General features: G+C 41.8%; 3 protein-coding genes and 1 pseudogene across 3 annotated transcripts in view; all 4 read right to left on the reverse strand.

Moving 5' to 3' along the window:
- Positions 1 to 1,937: 1,937 nt before the first annotated feature.
- LOC115800738 (uncharacterized) lies at positions 1,938 to 3,269 on the reverse strand (annotated as a pseudogene).
- A 3,155-nt stretch (positions 3,270 to 6,424) lies between these two features.
- gja3 (gap junction protein, alpha 3) lies at positions 6,425 to 11,211 on the reverse strand. Its single transcript, XM_030758470.1, has 3 exons — positions 10,971 to 11,211; positions 10,386 to 10,447; positions 6,425 to 9,297 (listed from the first exon to the last, which is right to left on the reverse strand). Exon 3 carries the CDS (start codon positions 9,262 to 9,264, stop codon positions 7,846 to 7,848), a length of 1,419 nt encoding a protein of 472 aa, XP_030614330.1. The 5' UTR covers positions 9,265 to 9,297; positions 10,386 to 10,447; positions 10,971 to 11,211; the 3' UTR covers positions 6,425 to 7,845.
- Positions 11,212 to 14,156: 2,945 nt separating this feature from the next.
- gjb8 (gap junction protein beta 8) lies at positions 14,157 to 17,361 on the reverse strand. Its single transcript, XM_030757852.1, has 2 exons — positions 17,258 to 17,361; positions 14,157 to 16,450 (listed from the first exon to the last, which is right to left on the reverse strand). The coding sequence occupies exon 2, from the start codon at positions 16,411 to 16,413 to the stop codon at positions 15,625 to 15,627; it is 789 nt and encodes a 262-aa protein (XP_030613712.1). The 5' UTR covers positions 16,414 to 16,450; positions 17,258 to 17,361; the 3' UTR covers positions 14,157 to 15,624.
- A 509-nt stretch (positions 17,362 to 17,870) lies between these two features.
- cryl1 (crystallin, lambda 1) overlaps positions 17,871 to 24,144 on the reverse strand; it is a 29,275-nt gene continuing 23,001 nt past the window's right edge. The window contains exons 8-9 of the mRNA XM_030757515.1: positions 20,295 to 20,401; positions 17,871 to 18,508 (exon numbers count right to left, since the gene is read on the reverse strand). Coding sequence (XP_030613375.1) covers positions 18,404 to 18,508; positions 20,295 to 20,401 — 212 coding nt within the window. The 3' untranslated portion in view covers positions 17,871 to 18,403. The remainder of the gene's footprint in view (positions 18,509 to 20,294; positions 20,402 to 24,144) is intronic.

Below are 24,144 nucleotides of genomic sequence, written 5' to 3' on the forward strand. Positions count from 1 at the left end.
CAGACTGGTGACTCAGTGACAGACGTTCTCGTTCTCTAGAAGTCACTTTTCCATCACAGGGCCAAATTAGGGACACCAAGCCTTCTAAAAATTAGAAAACAAACAAAAAAGAATAATTTATATTTACAGGTTATCCTTTAATCGCACTCCTAAAGATTTCAGTTCAGGACAGCAGGACTGCTAGTGTTACCTAGTTACTAGTTAACAAGGTTCAATATAGTCAGTCAGTCAAAAGCTTTAAAAAAAAAAGTAGTAACATAAACATTTCTCTGAACTGTAGTGGATCAGAAATATAAAATGGCAATGAAATGGTCAAGAAAAGTTGGACTTAGGCAGATTACTTAAATTTGTGCCATTTGCGCATGATTGACTTGATTTAGAGACCAACAGACACAAAAACAGGAAAAACAAGAATCAAATGAATCCTGCAGAAAATGTCTGTTTGGCCCTGCAGTGGAAACAAATCTACTGGCTGAGGCCTCCTGTTAGTTGTGCCAAGAGATCACCTATCTCCCATCACTCTTCAGCCACTGGACCCAAGAGCGCAGCACTCATGTACTGCACTCCGCTGCCAGATTTCTGCTCTAAGTAACCCAGTGCTCATTTTCTTACCTATTGGATTTCTGGAGTCTCGTTCTGCTGATCAATCATTCATGACAGACATTTACTTCAGTCAAAATAGATAGCTGCTGATTCTGGCTTTGTGCTCCATTAGAACTGTTCTGGTCGGGGGTCGTGGGCCAGCTGCCCAGGCTTCTCAGCCTCAGCATCCCACAATCCTCCTCTGTTTTAATTCTAGGTGACTTGAAGTAAAACAGACTCCAAACTTAACTTTAATCATTGCCAAAAAAAAATAAGAATTTCACTTAACTGGAAAGACAGAACAAAATTATCAATAAATCAGTGGCTCAATTTGCTAACAGATCATACAAATGTAGAAAAATTGTCTTCAGCAATTTCACTCAGTTAAAAACAAACATGGTTGTCATTCTTGCATTACATGCAGAGCTGATTCCTATTATCATACCCAGCATGTAATTAGAACAAAATAACATAAAACACAGTCTAACACTGCCCACCATGATCGGTGCACACAACCCACCTCATCTCTTTTTTTGGATTTGCATCTCATGAGTATGCTATATATACAGAAATATGCTGTGCCAAGAAAATGTAGTCTAATCTCTCATAGTCTCATTAGTGTTGGCCTCACTTGCTGGTTTCTATTTGGGCCATCATTAAAAAAACTCACCTTTCTCTAAGGTAGAGGGGTTTTTACATACAGTGTGTGTAACCTCCATTAATTAAAGGTTCATAACAGAATAAGGTGTCCCATCAACTACTTTACAGAGATCTCTATTGTAGTGGTCTGTGGGGCACGCAGACACATGAAGATTGTAACCACTGTGATGTCACCTATTAGTTTTGGACTCTTCGTTAGGAAACCAGACATGTTTTTAGAGCCAAAAGTGGAGCCATATTTGGACAAGAAATTAGAAACCTAAGTTATCAGCTAACACTAATAAGCTTTGTTAGCAAGCTGCATCACTAAACTGCAGGGGTGCACCGCACAGACTCACATATCTGCTGATTAGTGCTAAATAACAGCCTAACAAATGACTACAGCTTCACTCACCCAAACTGAAATACAAACTTCTTGGATGGTCTGTCCTTATTATTGATTAGTTAGTTAACTCCATTAAAATCCTCGACACAAACATGATGGAGAGCTCCAGTTTAGTGTCTTGAATTAGCACAGGTGAGGCCACACACAATCAGCTGCTGCTGCCTGCATCTGGACACCTGTCAGTGAAAGTGGCAAAACCCCTAACTCGAGTTTCCAGGTAAAAAAAAAAAAACCTCACCCCCCCACAGAGTTTTTATTAAGAAGGAAACATGCAAGTGCAAGTGCCTTTGGGCAGCTGCTGAGGATGTGCTCAGGTCCAGACCAGAGAGCAGAAGTGGAGGTTTGCTGGGCTTGGTAGGCCGTCACAGACAGCCTGAATCAGGAACCGGACTCTGCAATAGTATGTACACAGAAGATTATTCCAGATGACCCTGCGCTGCTGCACACTGTCCCACTTTGCCCATGCTCCTTGTTGTCTTAAGCCCACCATCCTGCTCACGCTTTCTTCCTCCACGCCTGCTTGAACCTTCACCTGAATGAGAAGACGCCTCTCTCTGCCCTTGGTATTATGCAGTTGGGTTGTAGGAAAGTTAATGAGACTTGCACGGCCTCTGGCCACATTTCCCACAAGCTCCTTCTCCTTAGCCATGACTCCATGACCTCCAGTGTTTCTCCTGCTTTCCATTTCCTGCCTGTTCTGACCTCTGTTCCTGCTGATGCCACTTTTGGGTCTCTGGAAGCTTTGTAAAAGAGTGCGTCCCTTATCCGTGACTCCTCTCTTAAGCTGCTCCAGGGGACTTGGAGGATGTTGGTCTTCCCATACAGTGCCGCGCTGCTGAGGCCACGAGGAAGAGCTGGTGAGATAGCTGGTGAGCCTCCTCTCCATCGACCCCACTATTGTTGTTGGAACCTCACAGACCAGCAGAGGCCACAGAATCCCAGGCAGGCAAGCATGTTGGTAGATCCAAGGCCTAATCCATCTGGTTTCTGGCACTGAGGATGATCGTCCATGAAAGCCCTAATTGGCGTTTGTCTTGTGCCATATTTGTCTTTGGGCCAGTCCTGATTTTAGCAGCCATGTTCATGTTCTAGCCAACACCAGCTTGACATTACAGATCCAGATGTAACGCTCATCTTAAAATCATTGTAATAGTCCACGATGAGGGCACTGATGTTATCAGGTACATGATGTCTCTGCAGGACAATTTCCACTGAGCTCTGTGATATGGACCCATAGGCACTGGATAAGTCCAACCACACAACAGCTACATCTCCTTTTGTCTCTCGGGCTTCATGGATAAGCTGAGGGACAACTCCTGTATGTTCCAAGTAGCCGGGTACCCCAGGGATCCCACCTTTCTGCACTGATGTATCCACATACTCCTTCTGGAGGATAAAGTCTGTCAGGCAATGCGAGAAAATAATAAAGAAGATTTTGCCTTCCAAGCTGAGCAGTGAGATATCATGAAACCTTTTGATGTTTGAGTTTTCCTCTTCAGGAAACTTCTTCTGTGCACCTCCACCACTTGGCAACTCTGCCTCTTCGCCAGATCACTCTCAAGATCTTCCACAGGTGGCTGAGGAGTCCTGGACATCTCCTGTGGATGATGTATGGCACGGAGCAGGGTCCTGAGCTTTCCATCATCCCTCTTGCAGATAGGGAGGAACATCCCATGATTTGTGTGGGTCGGTGGGTAACTTTAATGTGATTCACCTATTAAAAATGTAGACCTTCAAACTCAGTCTGGTTATACACTATATGTCTTGCTGACACTATTTGTTGTATAATGCTAAACGCACCATTAATTACAACATTCATTTACCCAAATGTACATTCCTTTATATTAACCCCCAAATATTTGCAGTATTCATATAGTAAGTCCAATTTTTATGTGTGTGCATAATATTTAAGTTGATACTTTCTGATGCTTACTGTGCTCAAAGAAAGTTCAAATTGCACTGTAAATTTCACCCATCTATGTCATGCATCGCACAGTGTTGCAAGTCCTCAGTTCTTGCAATTGTGCAGAGAGTGTTTGTGATAGATGTTTGACTCTCAGGTGCAAGACTAACACACCCCTATCATTTAATTATTTCTTGATGTGGTTATGAAGTAGTTCTGAGTCAGCGGTATTTTTTTATTATTTGCTGTTGGAATGGAGTATGAGGGAGTGGACAAGTGGGGGGGTGGGGGGGGGGGTTGAAGGTCAAAGAGCAACGAACAGGAAGCCAGGAGTATGGGAAATGACAAAGAATGGGAAAAAACAGAGCTGTGAGAAAAAAGAAGCATACAGACAGACAACTAAGGATAGACGGATACCCTAATATGGAAAACACTTGAGAATAGTGTTTATGATCTTTATAACTGACCAACTACAAGCACCGATGAGATCCGACTAAAATATCTGAAAAAAACAAGTGCAGTTTAGTTTCTTTATTCACACTACTTCTATACAGGAAACATTATGAATCATTGTTGGTACGTCTGACCCTGACTTTTTAATACGTCAGCCTAATGAGTTGTACATCTTTGCCTCGCTTTTGACTTGATAAGTAATGTGTTACAACTGAGTTAGTAGTGCTTTTGAGGCCAAGTGGTAGATCAAGCCCAGATTGTGCCTTTGATACATCTCACTAAGTTTAAATTTTAAGAAAAGAAATACTTGTAGAAATTCCCCTCGTTAAAAAATAATAAAACCCTGAATGTCTAATTTTTAAAATCATGTTTATGCAGTAAAACCAGTTCACTCAAGAGTTTTTTTATCTTGTTCTTGGAGTTTCTGTGTTGCCAGACAGTGGGTACTCATCTTATAACGTTTGTATTGTTCGGTTTTAAACCATTTTGTTCCCTTCTCAAAGTTACAAAAAAAAAAAAAAATGACAGAAGGGCAAAAATCCTGGAAGTTTATCTACCGAGTGAACATCTCATGAAGTCTTGACCCCAAAGTTCAAATGCAGCTTTCTATCCTACTGTGAGAAGACACTTCACTGCAAGACAGTTTAGAAAAGAGTTCCTCTAAGTGTGAACACGTCAGTTTAGAATAAGTGGAGAAAAATACATCCAGGTATCCCTGAGTCCTAACCAAGAGTTATCATGGATTGGAATAAACTTTCTGCAGACTGTCAGGCCTCACTGATCCTCAATTACATTAAAGCCTAAAAGTACAAACATGTCTATTAATGATTTTATTCATTATTTGCATCTTACCAGTTTAAAAAGGGGGACACACAGAGATCTTTGTACAGCACTGACTTCATTCATCGTATAAAGCAAACAAGCGCAACAAATATGGTACAAAAAATTTATTTAGTAACAGTTTTGTAAACATTTGAGGTAAATGAACATTTACATCAACTTGTTCTTACAAACAAATCATTCATACACAAGGCACTTCTTTTCTTTAAGACAGCATTGAAAACAGGCTGCTGCTGTGAGCATTGTGAGATGGTTCCTACTCCCTGATGAGCCAGAAGCATAAGAGGAGAGGGTTCGAAGAGTCACAGGGATCACAGGCTTTGAACACAACATCCTGTCAGGGCTTTGTATGCAGGGTTAGGGAAGGGCCAACTACCCAGCTAACACTCTCTCAGCGTTGGAGTCGTCTGATGTGACGTCTAACCAGAGTCCCGACAGCTCTCTGAGAACATACTGAGTAAACAAACAGGAAAATACCCCAGCTGTTTTTCTCTCTCCAGATACTGTATTTTTTTTTTCTTTTTATGTGCGTTTAATTTTCAAACTCATCCTCATCTGAGCTGGAGATGAAGGATTTTTTTTTTGTTAAAAACTGACTTTGCTGTGATGAGTCACTGCGTTTTGTTTTAAGACATTTTTTTTTCCTTTAAGGATCATAAAGACTGGCATCCTGTTCTGTCCCTCTCCCTCCATCACTACCAATATGAGCACTGTAGAAGAGCAATTTTGTTTCTAAATGTGCAAATCTTTGTCAACTACCAAAATGTACACGCAGAAAACAAAGATGTCTTTGTCATTTTGAATGAGAAACATGGATTTGGAAGGGCAGCGTTAATCTTTGTATTCTGTATAATCTCTTCTTTGTGTCTCTGTTAGCACTGAATGTCATTTAAGCAAATTAAGTAAGATACAGTATAGAATATCATACTCATACGGGCACAAATACTCTCAAACTATACTGCACCCTCATTTTGTAACCCTGCACGACCCTGAAAAATGGGAAGACATCACTTCTTGCACTGCTCGTATTAACCTCCACAATAACTCATGGGAAATTATCGCTCCTACAGACATATTAGTAATCAGCTGTGTTGTTATGCTCTACAAGTGCAATATTTCCAATGCAGATAGTTAACTTTTCACACAGAGCTGCTGTGTGAACTCTGCCCCGGTGTTGGACTCACAGGAAATACAGCAGATTATTGTTGATGTAAAGTTAAAAAGCTTTTTTGAAAATGAGTGACTGGGCTGTGGACAAACCAAACAGCACAGAGACATAACAGGAACAGAGGACTGCAGCTAAAGATGGATTCAGGTTAAAGGTTTGGTTTTCTAAAGGTCTCTAAGAATCAAGATGAACACAACAAAACAGAAGCAGTCGAGGCCGACTGCACCCTGTGATGCTCTGACGCGCCCGACGCCAGCCACCTTGTCTTTTTTTTTGTTTTTTAATCATAGATGTTTCGCAATTGCAAACTGACCACTACAGGTGTGCAATTTAGGAGTAAAATTCAATTCTTTTTTTTTTTTTTTTTTTTTTTTTAAATAGTGCTTTTCAAAATAAAAACAATGTAGAAGCACATGAAATTTGTGTGACGGTGAAAATCATTTATATCCCAAAAGTTGCTCTCAATCTTTAGATGTGATGATTTAAAAAGAGAAAGTTAAAGGTAAAAATGTCTGGCAACAATCTAACAAAACTGGTTCCAAATCTCACCGAAGAGCTCTGGAAGGTTTGTGTGTCTGAACTATCGAGGTGAATCTCATATCACATGCTGGCTTCCAGGTATTTGTTTTGAAAAGCCTCTGAAGGCGATATCTTGTATCTGTGCAGTTAGTTGAGAGCATTTTTTTTTTCACATATGTCGACTAATGGTGACACTGACACAGGCAGGTGTAAGGGGCTCCTACTTTCCTCGTTTTGGTGTCTGTTTTACTGGCAATGTAGTGCTCAGAGAGACCCAGATGTACTCTGCACATAGCACATAGCACTTTTAACCCATATCCTGTCCACACTTCACTTAGTTCTCTTTAATCCAAGGACTCTGAAAATTACCAAAGTAAGTTCCTATCCATTTCCATCTCATCATAACATTTACTGTCTTTGTAGGAAGCACTGCAGTGGGTCATGGGCAGATCCTAGCTAGCCAACTTTGCCATGCAAATGCGTCAGTGAATCGGTGAGTTGTGGGACTACACATGCTGGCGTGCACAACTACACAGAACACAATACACGTAATGTCGGTTGATGAAACGGCATTCTGGATGAATTATTTTCAGCGCAACAAATAAGTCGGTAGAATTCATGAACCGCAGGGAGACCTTCCAGGTCTCTTGACACGTGGTGGAACACACCGTGCATGTTTGTGCTGCAAATTCGACAATGAAAACAGATAAAAATGTGGACCAAGATATGCGAGCAAGTTGCTGGGCTACACATTCGGTGATCTGTGCTTCAGTGCCAGCTGTCTCAGTTTCCTCCAGATAAAATCCAAAATATTCAGTCGCTGCTCTCCAATGATCACTTACATTTGGAATAGTTAGTCCTTTGTGGCTCAACAAAAAGAAAAAAATAGAGAAACACCACAGGATCCCCTCCCCGAAATCAAACATGTTGGTGAGATGTGTCCATTTTTTTATGTAAAATTAATAGATCACAATGTCCTTCACTCCATCCACTGCTGTTGCCGGAGCCTCCTGACTTTGTAGAAGTGCATGGTCACATATTTTGTGCATAAATATAGACTATTGATCAAGAAAAACCAAACCTTGCCTCAACTATACTGCAACTCACCGATTGCACTAAATCAACAACAGCTACTGGTTCAGTCATTTCACATTTGCCCTAAACATTTTCTTGACTTTTCTGCTTTCCTGTCTCTCGTTTCTTTGCCGTGTTTTGTTTTGTTTGATTGTTTTTTTTCCTGCTTATTACACATTTGTGATTGTGTTTGGGCTTGGGGTGAGGAAAGTGGGGTGTTATTCAAGAAGGGTTTAAGGGACATGAAAGAGCTGAATGGATTTAGACAGCCAGATCGCTCGGCCTGGCCCTGATGCTGCTGCTCTTGCTGGCCCGACTGAGCCGCCGAGGGTCTGTGCTGACCGTTACTGGAGGCTCGTGCATCTCCACTGTGGTGGTGGTGACGTGCCCTTCCTCCTGCTCGCTCTTTCCCCCATCCCAGCTGCCCGCGTTAGAGGTGTTGCCAGGGCTGCTGCCACTGGAGGCAGCATTGGCAGTTGTGTTGGTAATGTTGGTGTTACTGGTGGTGTTGCTGGTGGGAAGGAGCAGAGCGGCACTGACGCTCTGCTGCTGCTCATTGTCGTTGCTGGTGGCAGAAGAAGAGGATGGGGAAGGGGAGGTGGCCTTCATCTCCCGAGTCTGCTGCTCGGTGGCCAGGTTGGCCCAGTTCTGCTGAGTGGCCAGCCTGTGGTTGTTGTTGTTGCTGATGTAGTAGTGGGAAGAGGGGGAGGACTGGAGGGACTCCTCCCGCTGGAGGTCGTCCATCTTGAACTCTGCGGCTGAGGGCACGGCGGCTGGCCCCATGGGCGGCAGGAATGCCCCGCTGCCCGCTGTCACATCTGTGTAGTTGGGAGGGTAGCTGAGGCTGGATGGGGCAGTTCTGGAGGCCGAGGCCAAACACTCAGGCTCTGCAATGTCGACGCGGCGCAGCGACTCATGGTCAGGGGCAAACTCATTGGTCATGCCTTGTTTAACTTTCTTCCATCCAAGGTGATAGATCTCTAACAAATTCAGCAAAAGAGACACGCAAGCCACCACAAGCATAAATATAATAAAAATAGTCTTTTCAGTGGGCCTTGATATGAAGCAGTCAACGGTGTTGGGGCAGGGCCAACGTGCACACTTGTACAGGGGCCTCAGCTGGAAGCCATAGAGGAAATACTGGCCCAAAATGAATCCCACTTCAAACAGGGTCTTGAAAATAATGTTGAACACATAGGTACGCAGCAATGCCCCTCTGATACGGATTTTGCCATGTTCGTCCCTGATTGGCGGCTTCTCCTTTTTGCCGCCTCCTCCCCCAGCATCGCCACCATTTCTATAAAGGAGTTCTTTCTCCTCTTGGAACCTGTTTGCCTTGCGCATCTCCTCCTCCTTTTCTTTCCGCTTTTCCTCCATGCGGACGATGTGCAGCACGTGGCCCAGGTAGATGAGAGTTGGCGTGGACACAAAGATGATCTGCAGCACCCAGAAGCGGATGTGCGAGATAGGGAAGGCCTCGTCATAGCAGACGTTCTCACATCCAGGCTGTTGGGTGTTACAGGTGAAGTCGGACTGCTCGTCACCCCAGACTTCTTCAGCCGCAGCCCCCAGCACCAGGATCCTGAAGATGAAGAGGACAGTCAGCCAGACTTTGCCGATGACCGTTGAGTGCTCCTGAGCGTTCTCCAACAGCCGCCCCAGAAAGCTCCAGTCGCCCATGCTTCAAGATTTAGCCTATGGAGAAAGTGCAGGCTGAAGTGGACAAAAAGGAAGGAATGCCAGAAAAAAAGAGAGGAGAAATAAGCAAAGAGAGTGGAAGTTAAAGAAACACTCAGGATTTGGTTAGAACACCTAAAAGCCTCGACATTTGTCAGTGCAAAGAGTGTCACTTAAGGCATTACCCTCTCATTTAACACACTACACATGCAATCGCACAAGAGGATGCAAAGACATGGATCATAGCAGATGCGTCGCCTAGAGCCTGACATATTTATCTTTTTCGTAAGCACTTGGCAGAATGCATTCTTCAAAAAAAAAATCTGCCACCCAGACATCACATATCAATAACAGATCAAAACAGCTGCTTTTGAGCAGCTCTTATACCGCATGGGCCACCTCTGTCACTGAACCCTGGTTCACTCCCTTTCTCTCTCTCTCTATGCCGGGCCTGTCTCTCTCTCTCACCTGCTCGCTCTGCTGCGCAGCAGGCATGTGCTGAGATCAACATTATGATGTTCGAAAACAGCATTTAGCAGAGATGGCACGCGCGCACACAAAAAAAACCTGACATAGTCTACACACACATACACACCATCCTCCCTTTCTCTCTCTGTCAGCTGCAGTAATAAAGCCACTGGAATGAAAAAGGGATTTTTTTTTTGTTTAATGTAATTATTAAATCCAGTATAATAACTGTGTGACATAGTCTGGTAAAATACAGCCTATTTTACATCTCAAAAACTTTGAAACTAAAGAAAGCAGTTATTTATATTATTCATTCAGGGATTAATCACATTATTTGCTCATGTATATATAAAAAATAGCTGGTATATTTCTCCAGGTCCCAAACTGACGCCTTTACCCACCAATGCCACATCCTCACAAGCCTTTGGGTTCATCAATGCTGCTTGATAAAGATTTGATTAATTGTTCAAGGTGTTGCTTACATTTAGAGGAACTGTTAAGACTAAAACTACATTTTAATATTTAAGTAAAAGCTGCAGAGACTCTTATATGAAAGACAAATGAAACACGTGGCAGGCAGACAGTATTGTGTACACTGAACCCTAATTATGCAACATATTCCTCACAAACACACACACATTGGAGGATAAACTTACTAAAATATTCTTGTATTGAAGGTAATAAATCCATCGACTAGGGTTCACAATATGTATGACACCTGTAAGAGAAAAACACAAGCCAAACAATAATTCCTTTTAACTTCACGAGGCTTTGTAAGAAGCATGTTGAAAATATATTATATTCTGGAGAAAAATTAAAACACTGCTTGCTGTGTCTGAAACGGGATGTCAGGTAAATGTTTCCATTGACATAAATATTAAATTATTTGGGGGAAACGGCAGCAATCGCTGCTTTCCATTTGTGACCTTGTGATGACTTACTAGTGACAAACCTGCAAAACTAAATAAACTCCCCTCAGTTCCACAGCTATTTGTGGCATTTGTGTGAGATGGTGAAGAATGTGACAGACAGGTTCAAATACAAAGGCACACCTGCCAGAGTGACAATGCAGAGTGTGCCAGAGTCCCCAGACTCCTTTTACGCTTTGACAGCCTTTTGTTTCACCCCTTGTTCGGTAAAACTGAAGCAACTCTTAATTACCTGATAACACGCCGTCCTTCATTTACTTTATTCCCGTTTAAGTGCAAGAAAAAAATCACAGCAGTGTTTATCCGTCATACCTTTAAAGCGGAGATGTCATACTTAAACACGGAAAGCAAATCCATCTGCCGTTATTGGTGCCATCACTGGAGTGCGTTGAAAAGCTTGTGGACCTCCCGCGGTTGCGACGACCCTCCCTCTGTGTCCCTGATCCAAACCCCCTCAACTTGTCACTTCTCTGACAGCTCTACAAACTCTTTTAAAATGCGGCCTCGCAAACTCGTTCATGCACAAACTTCTGTCCGGGACCCGTTACTTTGCGCAAAGAAAACTTTTTTTTTCTTTGTTGTTAGTTTTTGGAGGTGGCTTGGAGTCGGAGATGAGGCTCGGTTAAACGGAGGTGCCTCCCATTTCCAGCCATGTCTGGACTGTCACATTGTGTGACCATGCATGAGTGAATCCACAGAGTCATCAGCCTGTCCGGTGTCACACCACGCCCCTGCCAACCTCCCCAAAACCAGTCCAAAATGTGCGCAAAAGGTTGCCAAAAACGCCCCGTCTGAAAACAATCCCAAATTCTGACCCCCGGACACTAAAAATAGGAATAATTCCGCATTTTACGAGGCAGGCTACATTAAATATCCTTGAGGTCTTTACAAGGCTGACCTCACAGACGCACTACAATCTGTCCAAGTCAAACATTACCTTATGAAAACCAGATATGTGGTTATTAGAAAGTGCAAACTGTGGAGGGGAAGACAGTGAGTGTAAGGCAAGATGATTCTCTCCCAGTGGGCAAACAAACAAACAAAAAACATCCCCACTTGTCCCAAATTTGAGTGTAGCTACACTGAAAAACACACAAATGATAAGGCACACAGTTCTGCTTTTACTGATTTATTTAAAAAAAAAAAAAAAAAAAAAAAAAAAGCGTCTCAGAGCAAAACAAGTTGAAGGATCAAAGTGCAAGAGTAATAATAATAATACACTTCTGCATAAAACACAATTACAATAGATTTATTAATTTCTTCTTAGAAACTGTTTGCTCATTAGTGTGTAGTTTGCTACTGAAAGCAGACTAATAGAAAATGTAAAAAATAATTAAAACCGCAAGCGGTGATATCGGGCCCTCGCACTCCACGCGCGTCGACCTGTGGCGCTCGTCGACCCGTGCCGCACTCGGAGGTTTTGTGATCGTGATGGGTCTCTAGAAAGTTGAATTCTTTTATAGGAAAAGGTATCTTTTGCTCTCGGCATAGACGCAATGGAATATTTGGGGGTGTGGTCACGGCTCCAGCATGCAAAATAGGGCATGGGTCTGATTGACTTTTTTGATGGGCTGTTTGTCTAGATGATGTGGAGCCAATTTGGTCTCACTGGGTGAAATGCCCTAGGAGGAGTTCATTCAAATAGCAGGCCTGAAAATGGCAAAAATTGACACTTTCAATTGAAGATGCTGGACTTCCTGTAGGGTTTGGAGTATGGCTCCAAGAGACTTTTTTGTATGTCTTAGGATGTTACATGAGTGTGCAAAATTTCAGAGCTGTAGATAAAATGTAACTCAGGGGCTAGCTAAAAAACATGGTATATTATGATATTTAAAGCTGCCAGTAGGGGGCGCTCTAACGTTTATGGACTTTATGCATATCAATGTGTTCAGGGCAGGAGGCTTATCAAATAGATGAGGATTTTGTAAGGAATGGTGAAAGATATTTCATGTATTTCAGAGCAAAACTAATTCTGTGGACGGTCATACAAATTTTCATTTGCTTCTGTAGGGGGCGCTATTGTGCCTACAGTCTTGAATCTGTAGTTATGGATTCAGCCTGGGTGTGTACATGAGTGATTAAATTTTCAGCCTGATCAGACAAAGCATGTGCGAACAAGTGCACAAACAATTTTGGTGGTGAGGGAGAAAAACGAAGGCCAACTTCAATGGCCTGGTGTGATAAGGCCATTTAATATTTTGTAAAGATTTCCACAATATTTGATGGGCTCCTTGTCTAGATGATGTGGAGCAAATTTGGTCTCACTGGGTCAAATGCCCTAGGACAAGTTCGTTCAAATAGCAGGCGTGGAAATCGCAAAAATTGACACCTTCAATTGAAGATGGCCGACTTCCTGTAGGGTTTGGGGTATGGGTCCAAGAGACTTTTTTGTACGTCTTAGGATGTTACATGAGCCTGTACATTTTCATACATGTAGATAAAACGTAGCTCCGGGGCTACTCAAAAACATGCTATTTTAAGATATTCGGAGCTGCCACTAGGCGGCGCTCTACCGTTTATGGACTTTATGCATATGAGTGTGTTCAGGGCAGCATGCTTATCACACCACAGAAGTTTGAGCCAGATTGGGCAAGTTGGCTTTGAGTTACAGCCATTTTTGTGTTCATGGCGAATCATCGAACTTTGCCGTCCCATAAGGGTCACGCCCTTTTGTCAAAAACTCACAGTTTTGAAAACACAGTAAGTCGAACTTCTTAAGGCTTTCCAGGTGAAATTTGAGATGGTTCTGCTAAACCACCTTGGAGCTGGACCTCCAAGTGTAAAATATGACATTTCCTGTTCCCACTAGGTGGCGCTGCGACTGATATTAAATATTGTCATATGTATGCGTTCAGGGGGGCACCCTCATCCTACTGGAGAAGTTTGATGCACATTGGATCATGTAGGTATGAATGAGAGGCAATCAAAATTTCATGGCGAATGATCAAAGTTCAAAGGGGCATAAGGACCCCTCCCCCTTGGCAAAAACTCACCATTTTCGAGATTTAGATTCCCCTGGGGGTGTAGGTTAGACAACCCAAATATGAAGATGATAAGGTCTAAAACCTCTGAGTTATTAGAAAAAGTGTGAGGGCTGCAAATCGCCAAATTTGCATAATTAATTCAAAATGGCGGACTTCCTGTTGGGTTTAGGGCATGGCTCCAAGAGGATTTTTTGTGCGCCTGGACATGATATACATGTGTATGAAGTTTCATTCATGTACGTGAAACACAGCGGTGGGGCTCCAGTTTAGGGGGCGCTAGCGAGCCATTTGGGCGCGCCCTTGCCCGAGCCCATTAAAATACTTAAATTTTCACCAGGTGTGACGCATGTGCAAAGTTTCATGAGTTTTTGAATATGATAAAGCCCCCAAAAAGCCAATTCATTTGCCTGAATAATAATAAAAATAAAAAAAAAAAAAAAAAAAAAATAATAATAAACGAAGCAATTACAATAGGGCCTTCGCACAGTTCGTGCTCGGGCCCTAATAACTTGTCATATGAATAATCAGGATTATCCCATAAAAACAATAGTAAGTACATCGCTGCTGTAAGAAATGTGGCATCAAAAATGTCATTAGGCTTGTTACAGAAAGCAAGAGGTCAAAGGTCAATGCAGAGCAAGCATACAGAATACTTTTGGTCCCAGCTGCATGACTTATGTAACATCAGCACGCAGCTCATTGTGCTCTATTACTAATGTTGGAACCGACACGTCTTAACGGTTTGACAGATCCGACTAATCCGACTCGGCTATTCCTGGATTGAAGGAGGACAAAGACATTTTCACGGCCACAGTTCCTACCATCAAGAGGGCGAGCGGTAATTAGTTTGGTGGCTAAAATAAGGCACATGCTGAAAACTGATACAGCCAGCTGGTGTCAAGAACAACAACACAAGTCCAAGTCCAGTAACACGGGAGCAGGTCCGGGCTGAGAAGAGCAACTTCTGATTGGTGCTTCACAAAGCAGGACGAAGACAGTCAGCCACATGGAGACTGTGAAGGAAACGTTTCTCAGTCTGTCCGTCTTTAAGAAACTTTCAAGAGCAGTTTTGGGAAGTTGTCGGAGTAAATAAAACCTACAACTAGAGACAAAAAAAAGAGGAACAAACTTGGAAAACACAAAGTCCGATATTGCTAGACTAATACCTAAAAGCATGCACAGTATTATGAATCAGTACTCCTGTGTCATGTCATTAGTTTCAGTTTCACAGACAATAATTCAGATGTATGCAGCACGATCTGTTCAGGATGATTCATGCTGGCAGGAGAAGAGCAAACATCTGGTACAGTACAAACATATACATTCTTCATATTTTGATGAAATGGTACGCATGTGTGGAATTTTGCAGCACATTCTCAGTGTGTTTAAGTTGTAAAGGAACATTTGCAAACCCAGCAAAGACCCTCTGAATCGACTGAACAGTGAAGATTATCAAAGAGAATTGATTTTGCACACAGAAAAATCAGACTTGATTCAATACAGCGTAATCATAAAACACACACACACACACACACGCTTTTATCAGTTACTGCAAATTTAAAATCAACCACATTTGAAAACATACTTCAGCTCTTGTAAACTAAACACTAAACACGCTCTGCTTCAGTTTTCAAAACTTCATTTGTTCTCACTTAAAATCTGTCAACTCAGGTGCTTGAACTCGTTAAGGTCCCACTATCACCACTAGATGTCAGTGTAGGCTCAGTCTTCAGGCAGATTTTACCCATGACACTTGTTTTTATTATTTATGTTTCTATCTGGCAGCGATTATTGTTAGGAGAACTCAGTCAGGTTCTTACAGTCAACCCCAACTACACAGACTCAGTCCTGCAGATTCAAACTCCAAAACACCATCCTTTCACCATCCTGTGAGACGAATCCCAGAAACAAGATGCAGACACAAACTGTGAGGTTGGATTTACAGCTTACACCTCTTCTCTTGCTTTGGCTCACCATACCCTTCAGCACATGGTCTTGTTGCTGGACGAATCTGTGGAGGAAGACAGCAGCATCTCATTCTTCTTGTTATCCCGTGTCACGCTGTCTGTGTAAGCGCGTTTCCTCCTGCTGGCCCTCGCCATGCACCTCATGACTGCCTTAACAATGAGGTAGAACAGCTCGGCCACATTTAGCACCATGCAGATGGCCGATGAGGACACCATGAAGATGGTGAAGACGGTCTTTTCGGTCGGCCTGGAGATGAAACAGTCCACCTTGTTGGGGCAAGGCCACTGCTCGCACTTCACTAGTCGGGGCATCTGGAAGCCATCGTAGACAAAGTAGAGCGCATACATAAACCCCCCCTCAAAGATGAGCCGGAAAAACAAGCTGCAGGTGTAGGTCCACCACAGAGTACCTGTAATGGGCAGACGCCTCTTCCTCAGCGTCTCCAGATCAGTATCTGTCATCTTTTCAGTGCCATTGGAGGCCAGCATGGTTTTCTTATCACCTCGTTTTCTGTAGGCGACGTGCATGGCCACCAGCAGGGCCGGCGTGGACACGAAGATCAGCTGCAGGCACCACATGCGGATGTGCGACACGGGAAAGAAGTGGTCGTAGCAGACATTTTTACAGCCGGGCTGCTGTGTGTTGCATGTGAAGTCTGACTGCTCGTCCCCCCAGACGCTCTCTGCAGCCAGAACCAGAATAGTGATGCGGAAGATGAAAAGGACAGAAAGCCAGATCTTCCCCAGGCTGGTGGAGTGCTTGTTGACACCACCCAGCTGAGCATAGAGAGCCCCCCAACTCATTGTGGCCAAAAGGACTCTCGGCAGACTCTCAGATAACCTGTGGAATTCAGCAGAAGGTTAAAATACTAGAAAAGTCCAGAGTGCTGGAGAAGGATACCTGCTGCTGTAGGCCTTGTTTTTGTACAGGAGACTTTTGGCATTTTGATGTTGATAAAAAGGTGTACTGTAGTGTAGTAAGATTATTAGCATTAATTTTCAAGTGCACATGATACGGCTCATGGGTGGGATTTTAAAATTATTTTTAAAAGGCTAAAAGGTTAAATTCTAGCTTATTTTCTCCCAAGTCTAAAAATGCAAAGCCACCCCCACTACCTGTCTCTGTACCAGTAAAACAGAGATTTAAACATACTTTATTCTATATTTCCACATATTATTTGACTACTACTACTACTACTACTACTACTGCAGTATAAGTAGGAATATCTAATTATTTGCATGAGATTCAGTTTCAAAAGAACATAATTTTTTGCAACTAAAGGTGACTTTTTAATGTAAATAAATCCTGGGGAAATGAACCTGATAGGGTGTCTTGGGTAGGATAAAATTATGGGCAATTTTTTTTTTTCTATTAAAGCACTTTATATCTTAATTCTTATAAAGAACAGTATGCAGAGTTTTCCCTGCAAATAACAGATTCAAATTCCTTAATTCCCACTCCAGCCTCATATTCGTGCTCTGAGTGACTTCTGCCAGACTCAGTGAACCGCGCTCAAACTGCAGCGGCCCGCAGGTTAAATATGCCATTAAAGATGCTGACATCTGAAGAATTCATTTAATTTATTTTCATTTTTCTTGCGTTAAATATTGTGACGGCATTAGGAGATCTAATTGAAATTAAACTCACCTGTTTTAGTGGAACTTAACCTAAACAGATCAAAAAGAGCTTTCCACGAAGCAGCGAGAACACTGAACCCTCCTTCCTCTTATCCCAGCAGAATCGGGTTGGCTCGTTTGAGACCGACTCTGATTTGTCCCGTCTTTAAGTAGCGCGCGCGCTCCTCCGAGGCTTTCCACCATCCCTCCTGCAGACACGGAGGGAGGGGCCAAGCTCGGGGTGGGGCTCAGCCAGCAGGGTTCTAAGTCCCTAATTACATTTTACACTCTAATTTAATTATGTCTGACTATACACCACACACACACACACACACACACACCTGAACCAGAACATGTCACCTTTCAGAAACCCCAGAGTGTGATATATGATTGTCACTACTGGACATATATCAATGTGAAATTAAAATCTGCCACAGCCAGCTCAAGCAGCACTCGTGATGCGTTTCCTTATCATTCAGGAACTTAACCGTAACCATTATGCAAGCACATGGTGGCGGGCAACAGAGAGCACTCAGTCCAGAAATATGTAGTCAAATGTCTTCATTTAATTTCTCCTTATTATTAGGATCACAAAAACACCCCCCCCCCCCTTTTGTGTGGCTATCAAAACAATTACATAAATGCATGATTGCATTATTTTTATTAATCAAAACACTGATTCACATTTTCAAGAAATTTGTTTACACAAGAGACCATTAATGTGGCTGAGTGACATCAATGTTTTCACATTTTTACCACAGTTAGTCTTGTAACCAGGATGTAGAGTAGTTAAAACATGCTGTAGATTTAGAGGAAAAAATATTGGTTATAACTGTATTCATAATGGGTAGTAGATCCACGGTTATGTTCTAATATTGGTAGAACTCATCATATAAGGAAGATTGTTCATTACTGATTTAAAAAAAAAGCCCTTTTCAGTCATTGTGTTTGTGCTTTAACAGATCTTCACCATCATGCTGAAATCAACAATCCTATCTCGACTACATTTAACCGTTTGCTTCGTTTATTCCGTTGTTGCGCTGGCATTACATTTAACAAAGTAAAAGAAGGTTAAAAAAAATCTCTTACTGAGTTTATGGAATTTCTCATAACTAGAAATAAAATGCTCTCAGCCAACAGTCATAGTCAGAAGTGTGCTTGAGTTTGGACCCCGAGCTTAGCAGTCCTCCTTCAGTTTGGCCAGACGCATGAGGAACTGGTCCCTCCTCTCCTGCCTGGCTGACAGATGCTGCTGGTCACTGGGAATCAGCTCACACATCTCCTGAGGACGGCACAGAAGGAAAGCTATGTGAAGGTCTTTAGGTGACGTGACACCTGAAAGTTGAGTTTCTTAGACACTAGAAAATGTTGGGGATTTTTAGTCCATACAAAAATTAATTCCACCATGTAAAACAAGAGCTATACACTGTGTTCATTATGAGCACACTCTAGGGCACTTGATGCAGAGAAATATCAGAGATACCACAGAAATCAGGGTCTGATTAGTTGAGGCAACATTGTTGCAGCACCGGAAACTCCTACCAGTTGGTGTGAAGCTCGGTATGTTTGCAGCTTCTTGGGGGAAACTTCTTACTAGCACACAGCATTACTAGATGTGCAGTAATTTTGCTGTATGCATAAAGTCTGACAATGCACGATCCCTTTGTTACACTTTTTATTAAAAAGCTTTCTGATTTCTAAGTGGTGTAAGGAAGTTGTTGACACGTGACATTATTGTTCTCTTGAATAAGATGTGATCATTTTTAAGCTTCCTGTATGATACTTTAACATTTCCATTCTGCCAACGCTGTGGGAGGATAACAGTTGGAGCCTGGTAACATCATACTTTTGCAGTTTGCACGTCTTTCTGCGGGTCAAGAATGGGTCAGTGTGTGAGCTAGCAGCTGTTTCCGGTGTGTTTGCCAGTCACTCACTCTTTTACAGCTCTGTAGCAAATGACATCCACCATATTCATGCAGGTGTACTGCGTATAACTCTAATCACTGTGCTGATGATACTTGATGCCATTCAGCGCCTCAGCTCTTCCTCCCTTTGAACTCAGATTTGTCTGCGTGCAAGTTTATCCAAACCTTTCACAGCAAATCTAACTGCACAATCAGAACTGAAGCGAAACATGAACATGTTGTGACTCTTCAAGTGACCAAGATCAGACTCCCACAACTTATTGTTACCAACTGCTGCTGTTGTCCTCCAAACTAGTTCACCTTAAACTATTTATTGCTCCAGCTTAGGGTGTCCTCACACGGTGACCTTCTGTGGCTAACATTTTAACAGCCTGTGAGAGCACGTGACCAACTAATGTCTACTTAGGAGAAAGCTTTATGGCACAGAACTGCTGAATTTCACTCATGCATAGCTAAAGACATAATAAATAACAAAAGAAATAATAAATCAAGCTAATATATGTATAAACCCCATGATCGGACATCTCACAACTCATTTGTTTTATTGGTAACTTATTTAGGTATAAAACTGTATTCGAGAGAAGCTCAGTCTTTCACTAGTAAAGATGGAATGAGGTCCACCACTCTGTGAGAGACTAGGTAGGAAAACTTAAGAAAACCGTCTCTCAGTGTAACATGGCAAAGAAATTGGGTTTTATCAATATCCAATATCATAAAGGATTCTGAGAATCTGAACATAAATTGTAGTCAAGGAGGCCGGACACTAAAATGGAGATCGGACCTGTCAGTCGTTCAAAACATGGATTATAAATTTAAAAATAAGACAAAGGAGGCTCAGAGGTTTTTGCAGCTGAAATCCCAGATCAAGTAAAATAGAGAAAATATACTTTCAAAACTAATTCTTCCAGAGAATTTTAAATATGAGGCTATGAAGCACAGCTGGAAACAGGCCCCATTAATAACATTTCTTATTGTCAACCATTAACATGTTGTCTTTGTAGTATTTTCAATTAGATGAGGCTTAAATGATGTTTACGGTTATGGCTACAGTTTAGATTTATACATCATAAGATCCCATAAATTAGTGTATTTACTGAGGCACAGTTTCAGTTGAAATTACATCTCTTTAACCATCACACTCACATTAATGATGCTCTTGGCTCCTTCACCACAGAAGTCAGGCACAGGCCCAAAGGAAGACAGGACCCTCGTTATATTTTCACCGTATCGGCTCATGTAGTCTTCCAAACCTGTTGGGAGGGAGGGGACAGCTGTTCAGTGATGGGGAAGGACAGCTTGATCAGCACCGGTCTCCAAAAAGCTGCTGTCACCTTTTAGATATAGATCATCTTTATTTAAAGTACCAAAAAGACTTAAAGATATTAATGGCACAAAAACTTTCTCTGAAGTTGTGTGAAAACTGTGTAACTGCTACAGTAACAGAGACAGAAACATGCTTCCCTAGATTACAAGTGAATGGGCACAGGTGCTGCTGTGGTATTCACATGGAAGTTTGTTTTATAGTTTTTCATCTAAGTGATTTTCTTCTGCTAGTTTGGAACTTTGACACAAGCTTCATGTTTAGAGAAATGTACATGTTAGCTCCTCTGCAAGCGGCCCAACAGTATGTCTCTCTGTTTTAATTTGTAGAACTGCTGTGAAATGAAGCATCAATACCACTAATATTTAGTAATGAATTTCCTCTTTCTCAATGTTAAATGCCTCATAAATAACACCTAGGTCCTGCTTTGACACTTTCCGTGTTTGTTTAACTTTTAGTGCTGTTCATTGAAGCTGATCTCTTATTTATTAATCTTTAGTGACTCATTTGTAATGTAGCCAACACACATTTTGGCTAATAAATGACTGATTTACTTTAAAAGATTAAAATAAATGGGTTCAGGAAGCCAGCTATTACAGTGTATTTCTAAGGGTTGGGGTAGTATCCAGTATACTAGACATTTACTACACATATGCCAAAGGTAATTTCCAACACCAGTCCCCTGTTGAGCATTATTACATGTTGCTGTTTCAAGTGGACCTATTATGCTCATTTGCAGCTCCTTATTTTTGCATGACTCACAGCTGCTATTACACTAAGCCTGGGTGTAGCCCCCAGTTCAGCCTATGTGAGAAACAAGCTATTTTAGCTCCTTTCACCCTTCCTTTAAGCCAACTGTCCTCTTATTGGCTGCCCCTTGCAAACAGAAGGCTTGCACACCGTTTGGTACAACTACCTTTATTCTGTACTACAGCCTGAACTCTCTGAGGCAGCTTTCTTATAATTTCTTTAAGTAGTCTTCAGGAATAATTCTCCAGGCTTCTTGAATGACATTCAAAGCTCTTCTCTGGATGTTTCTGCCTTTTGTTCTGTTCTCTGTCAAGATGATCCCACACTGCTTGCAACTGAGACAGCTGAGACTGCTTGCCTGGACCGCTGGTCTCCCCAGAGGTCCAGGCTCTGGGGAGACCAGTCCATGACTGATGGTGTTCCACTGTGTGTTTTTCTATCCAGGTATGCTTTTACTGCATTGGCAGTGAGTTTGGGATCATTGTCATGTTGACGACACTCAGACACTTTCCAGCTGGTACTGGATGGTGGATGGTACTTATAAGTTTTGACACCACTGGCTAAAATGCAGCTACAAACCATGACAGAGCCTCCACTGTGTTTTGATGGCTGCAGACACTCACTGTTGTACCGCTTCCCTGACCTCCTGTGTACATACTGATGACAATTTGAACCAAAAATGTCAAATTTGGATTCATCCCTCCATCAGACCTGTTGCCACTGATTTTCAGTCCAGTACTTGTATAATGTGGCATACCTCAGCCTTCCCCCCCCCTTTCTTAAGAACAGCTTCTTGACACCTTCCACTAAGACCATTTTTGATGATGCTTTGGTGAATAGTATGGCTCAGCTGCAAGGCCAGATGCATTGCTCAGGTCCCTTTTTCCAGTATTTCCTAAAGTCATGACTTTCAGATACTGCTTATCTGCTGTAGATAGTTTTTCAGGCCTGCTGCTTCTTCTTTTGTCCTCCACTTGGCCAGTTTCCTCCAATTTTTCAAGGACACACACTGCACATCATGATATGTCATATTTTCACATATCATCTATTTTTGGGAATCACCTCATTGGTGCAAAAATACTATTTTATGTCCATCAACTGTGCCATCTTTGGCATGAGGGGTGGCTCTCGACTTTTGCACATTACTTTATTTCAGTGCATCAGTATAGTGAAATCTAGTCATAGAAGTGTTAAAGTGGGTGGAGCTAAATGATGAAGAATCCTATATGTAACCAATCCCTGAGACATGCATATATGAAATGATAAGAAGTATTCACTGCTCACTAAAAAACTAGTAGTAACATGTAATTAATGTCACAGTGTAGCAGTGAACAAAAGTTAAATCAAGCTCTGCATCAGGTTCTCTGATAAATTTAAAGAGATGTTGGATTTAATTTTCTATCAAATCTACAGTTTGTACCATTTTAAGTGTCCACTGCTGCTCTTTTCTAAAATATCAGCAACATGCGTAATATCTGATAATGTTATGAGCTTGTTGGGTTACTGACAGCTGACTGCTTATGAAAATGCACTTTTCTCTAAATACAGAGTAGTGTGTCTTTGGTTGGATGTAGAAAAAAAAAAAGACAACATCTCACAGTTAATAATCAGTCAAAGAGGCAACACAGGGCTCATAACAATGACAACGACCGGGCTAAAAGTATCATAAAGCGAGCCAGCAGTATGGTTTGTTGACATTCCTGTGATAAGAAACGTAATAAGTGAGGGATAGACATTTTAAGCACTACAGAGATATGTCAGCAAGTGTGATGCAAGGTGGGATTAAAAAAAAAAAAAAAAAGAAGATGTGCCTACACTACTTCACACCAGCCTTTTAATTAAGGTGGATCAGAGGGGCACAATTTAAAATACTTTGTTCACACTGAAGTTTCGCAAAACATTTTCAAAGTGTGGGACCTTATTCAAACAAGCCAAAAAAAAAAAAAAAAAAAGGATTGTGAAAGTTTTCATTTGCAGTACTTCAGGAAAGTTTTAAATCCAACACGTGACAATGGTGTAGCTAGAAAATGCTTACTGTTTACATAAAGCCTAGGGGGACACATTAATATGACACAACAGTGTGATAACTATCATCTACCTTCAACCAAACATCCTGTGTGGGAGCAAAATCTAAGTGTTGTTTCAGGCCCTTTGCCTTTTTGAACTTTTTTGCTTGCATATTTTGTATGTGATGCCTCACTATCACCATATTAAACATGGCTCTGGTACACACAGGTATAGATGGCAGCATGATTTCTGCATGGGGTGAAAATGAGTGGAAAGTCACAGATTTCAAGTTGATACAGGTCAAAACTCTTGTGACCTTTGACTCATTTTAATACCCATTTCTTCTATCATTATGCAAAAGCTTTTGTGTTCTAAAGAAGCAAATTGTTTGTTGAATAAAAAAAATCATTTTTATTTTTTAAAAAAAAAGAAGCATGTTGATGATCTGTTTAATCTGATTTCATGTGTCTCAGGTTATGTTGTTAGGCAAAGTCTCTGTAGCCTGTTGCCTTGAAAGGAAGCGAAGAAAAGAAAAGACTGGATATTAATGTAACCACGGTGACTCCAATCTGATTACAGCAGCAGTTTGTGAAAAAAAGAAGCAAGCTACACAACGTCACCCAATTTGCAAAAAGTGAAAAAATTATCCACAGAAACTTTTCTTCTCTCCATAAGTCACTTCTCTGCTGTACGTCTCTGTGCTCCTTACCTTACATTGTTTCTGGCACTGTTAGTTGTACTTTTTTTATGCAACAATTTGTGCACCTTCAGCTGACTGTTGGACAAGCTGACCTTACTATAGTGTGTTTAAAAATGTTTCAGCAAAAAAAAAAAAGTTATTTTCTGTGAAACTGCATCAATATTTGAATACATCAACTCCACCTATGAGCCATTCTTCAAGACTACAGGCAGGGT

The sequence above is a fragment of the Archocentrus centrarchus genome, chromosome 21 (assembly GCF_007364275.1).
Source record: "Archocentrus centrarchus isolate MPI-CPG fArcCen1 chromosome 21, fArcCen1, whole genome shotgun sequence".
NCBI classification, from domain to species: Eukaryota; Metazoa; Chordata; class Actinopteri; order Cichliformes; family Cichlidae; genus Archocentrus; species Archocentrus centrarchus.

What these genes read in the sequence shown, in the direction of transcription:
- gja3 (XM_030758470.1), bottom strand. Translation starts at nt 9,264, where the DNA reads ATGGGCGACTGGAGCTTTCTGGGGCGGCTGTTGGAGAACGCTCAGGAG.
- gjb8 (XM_030757852.1), bottom strand. Translation starts at nt 16,413, where the DNA reads ATGAGTTGGGGGGCTCTCTATGCTCAGCTGGGTGGTGTCAACAAGCAC.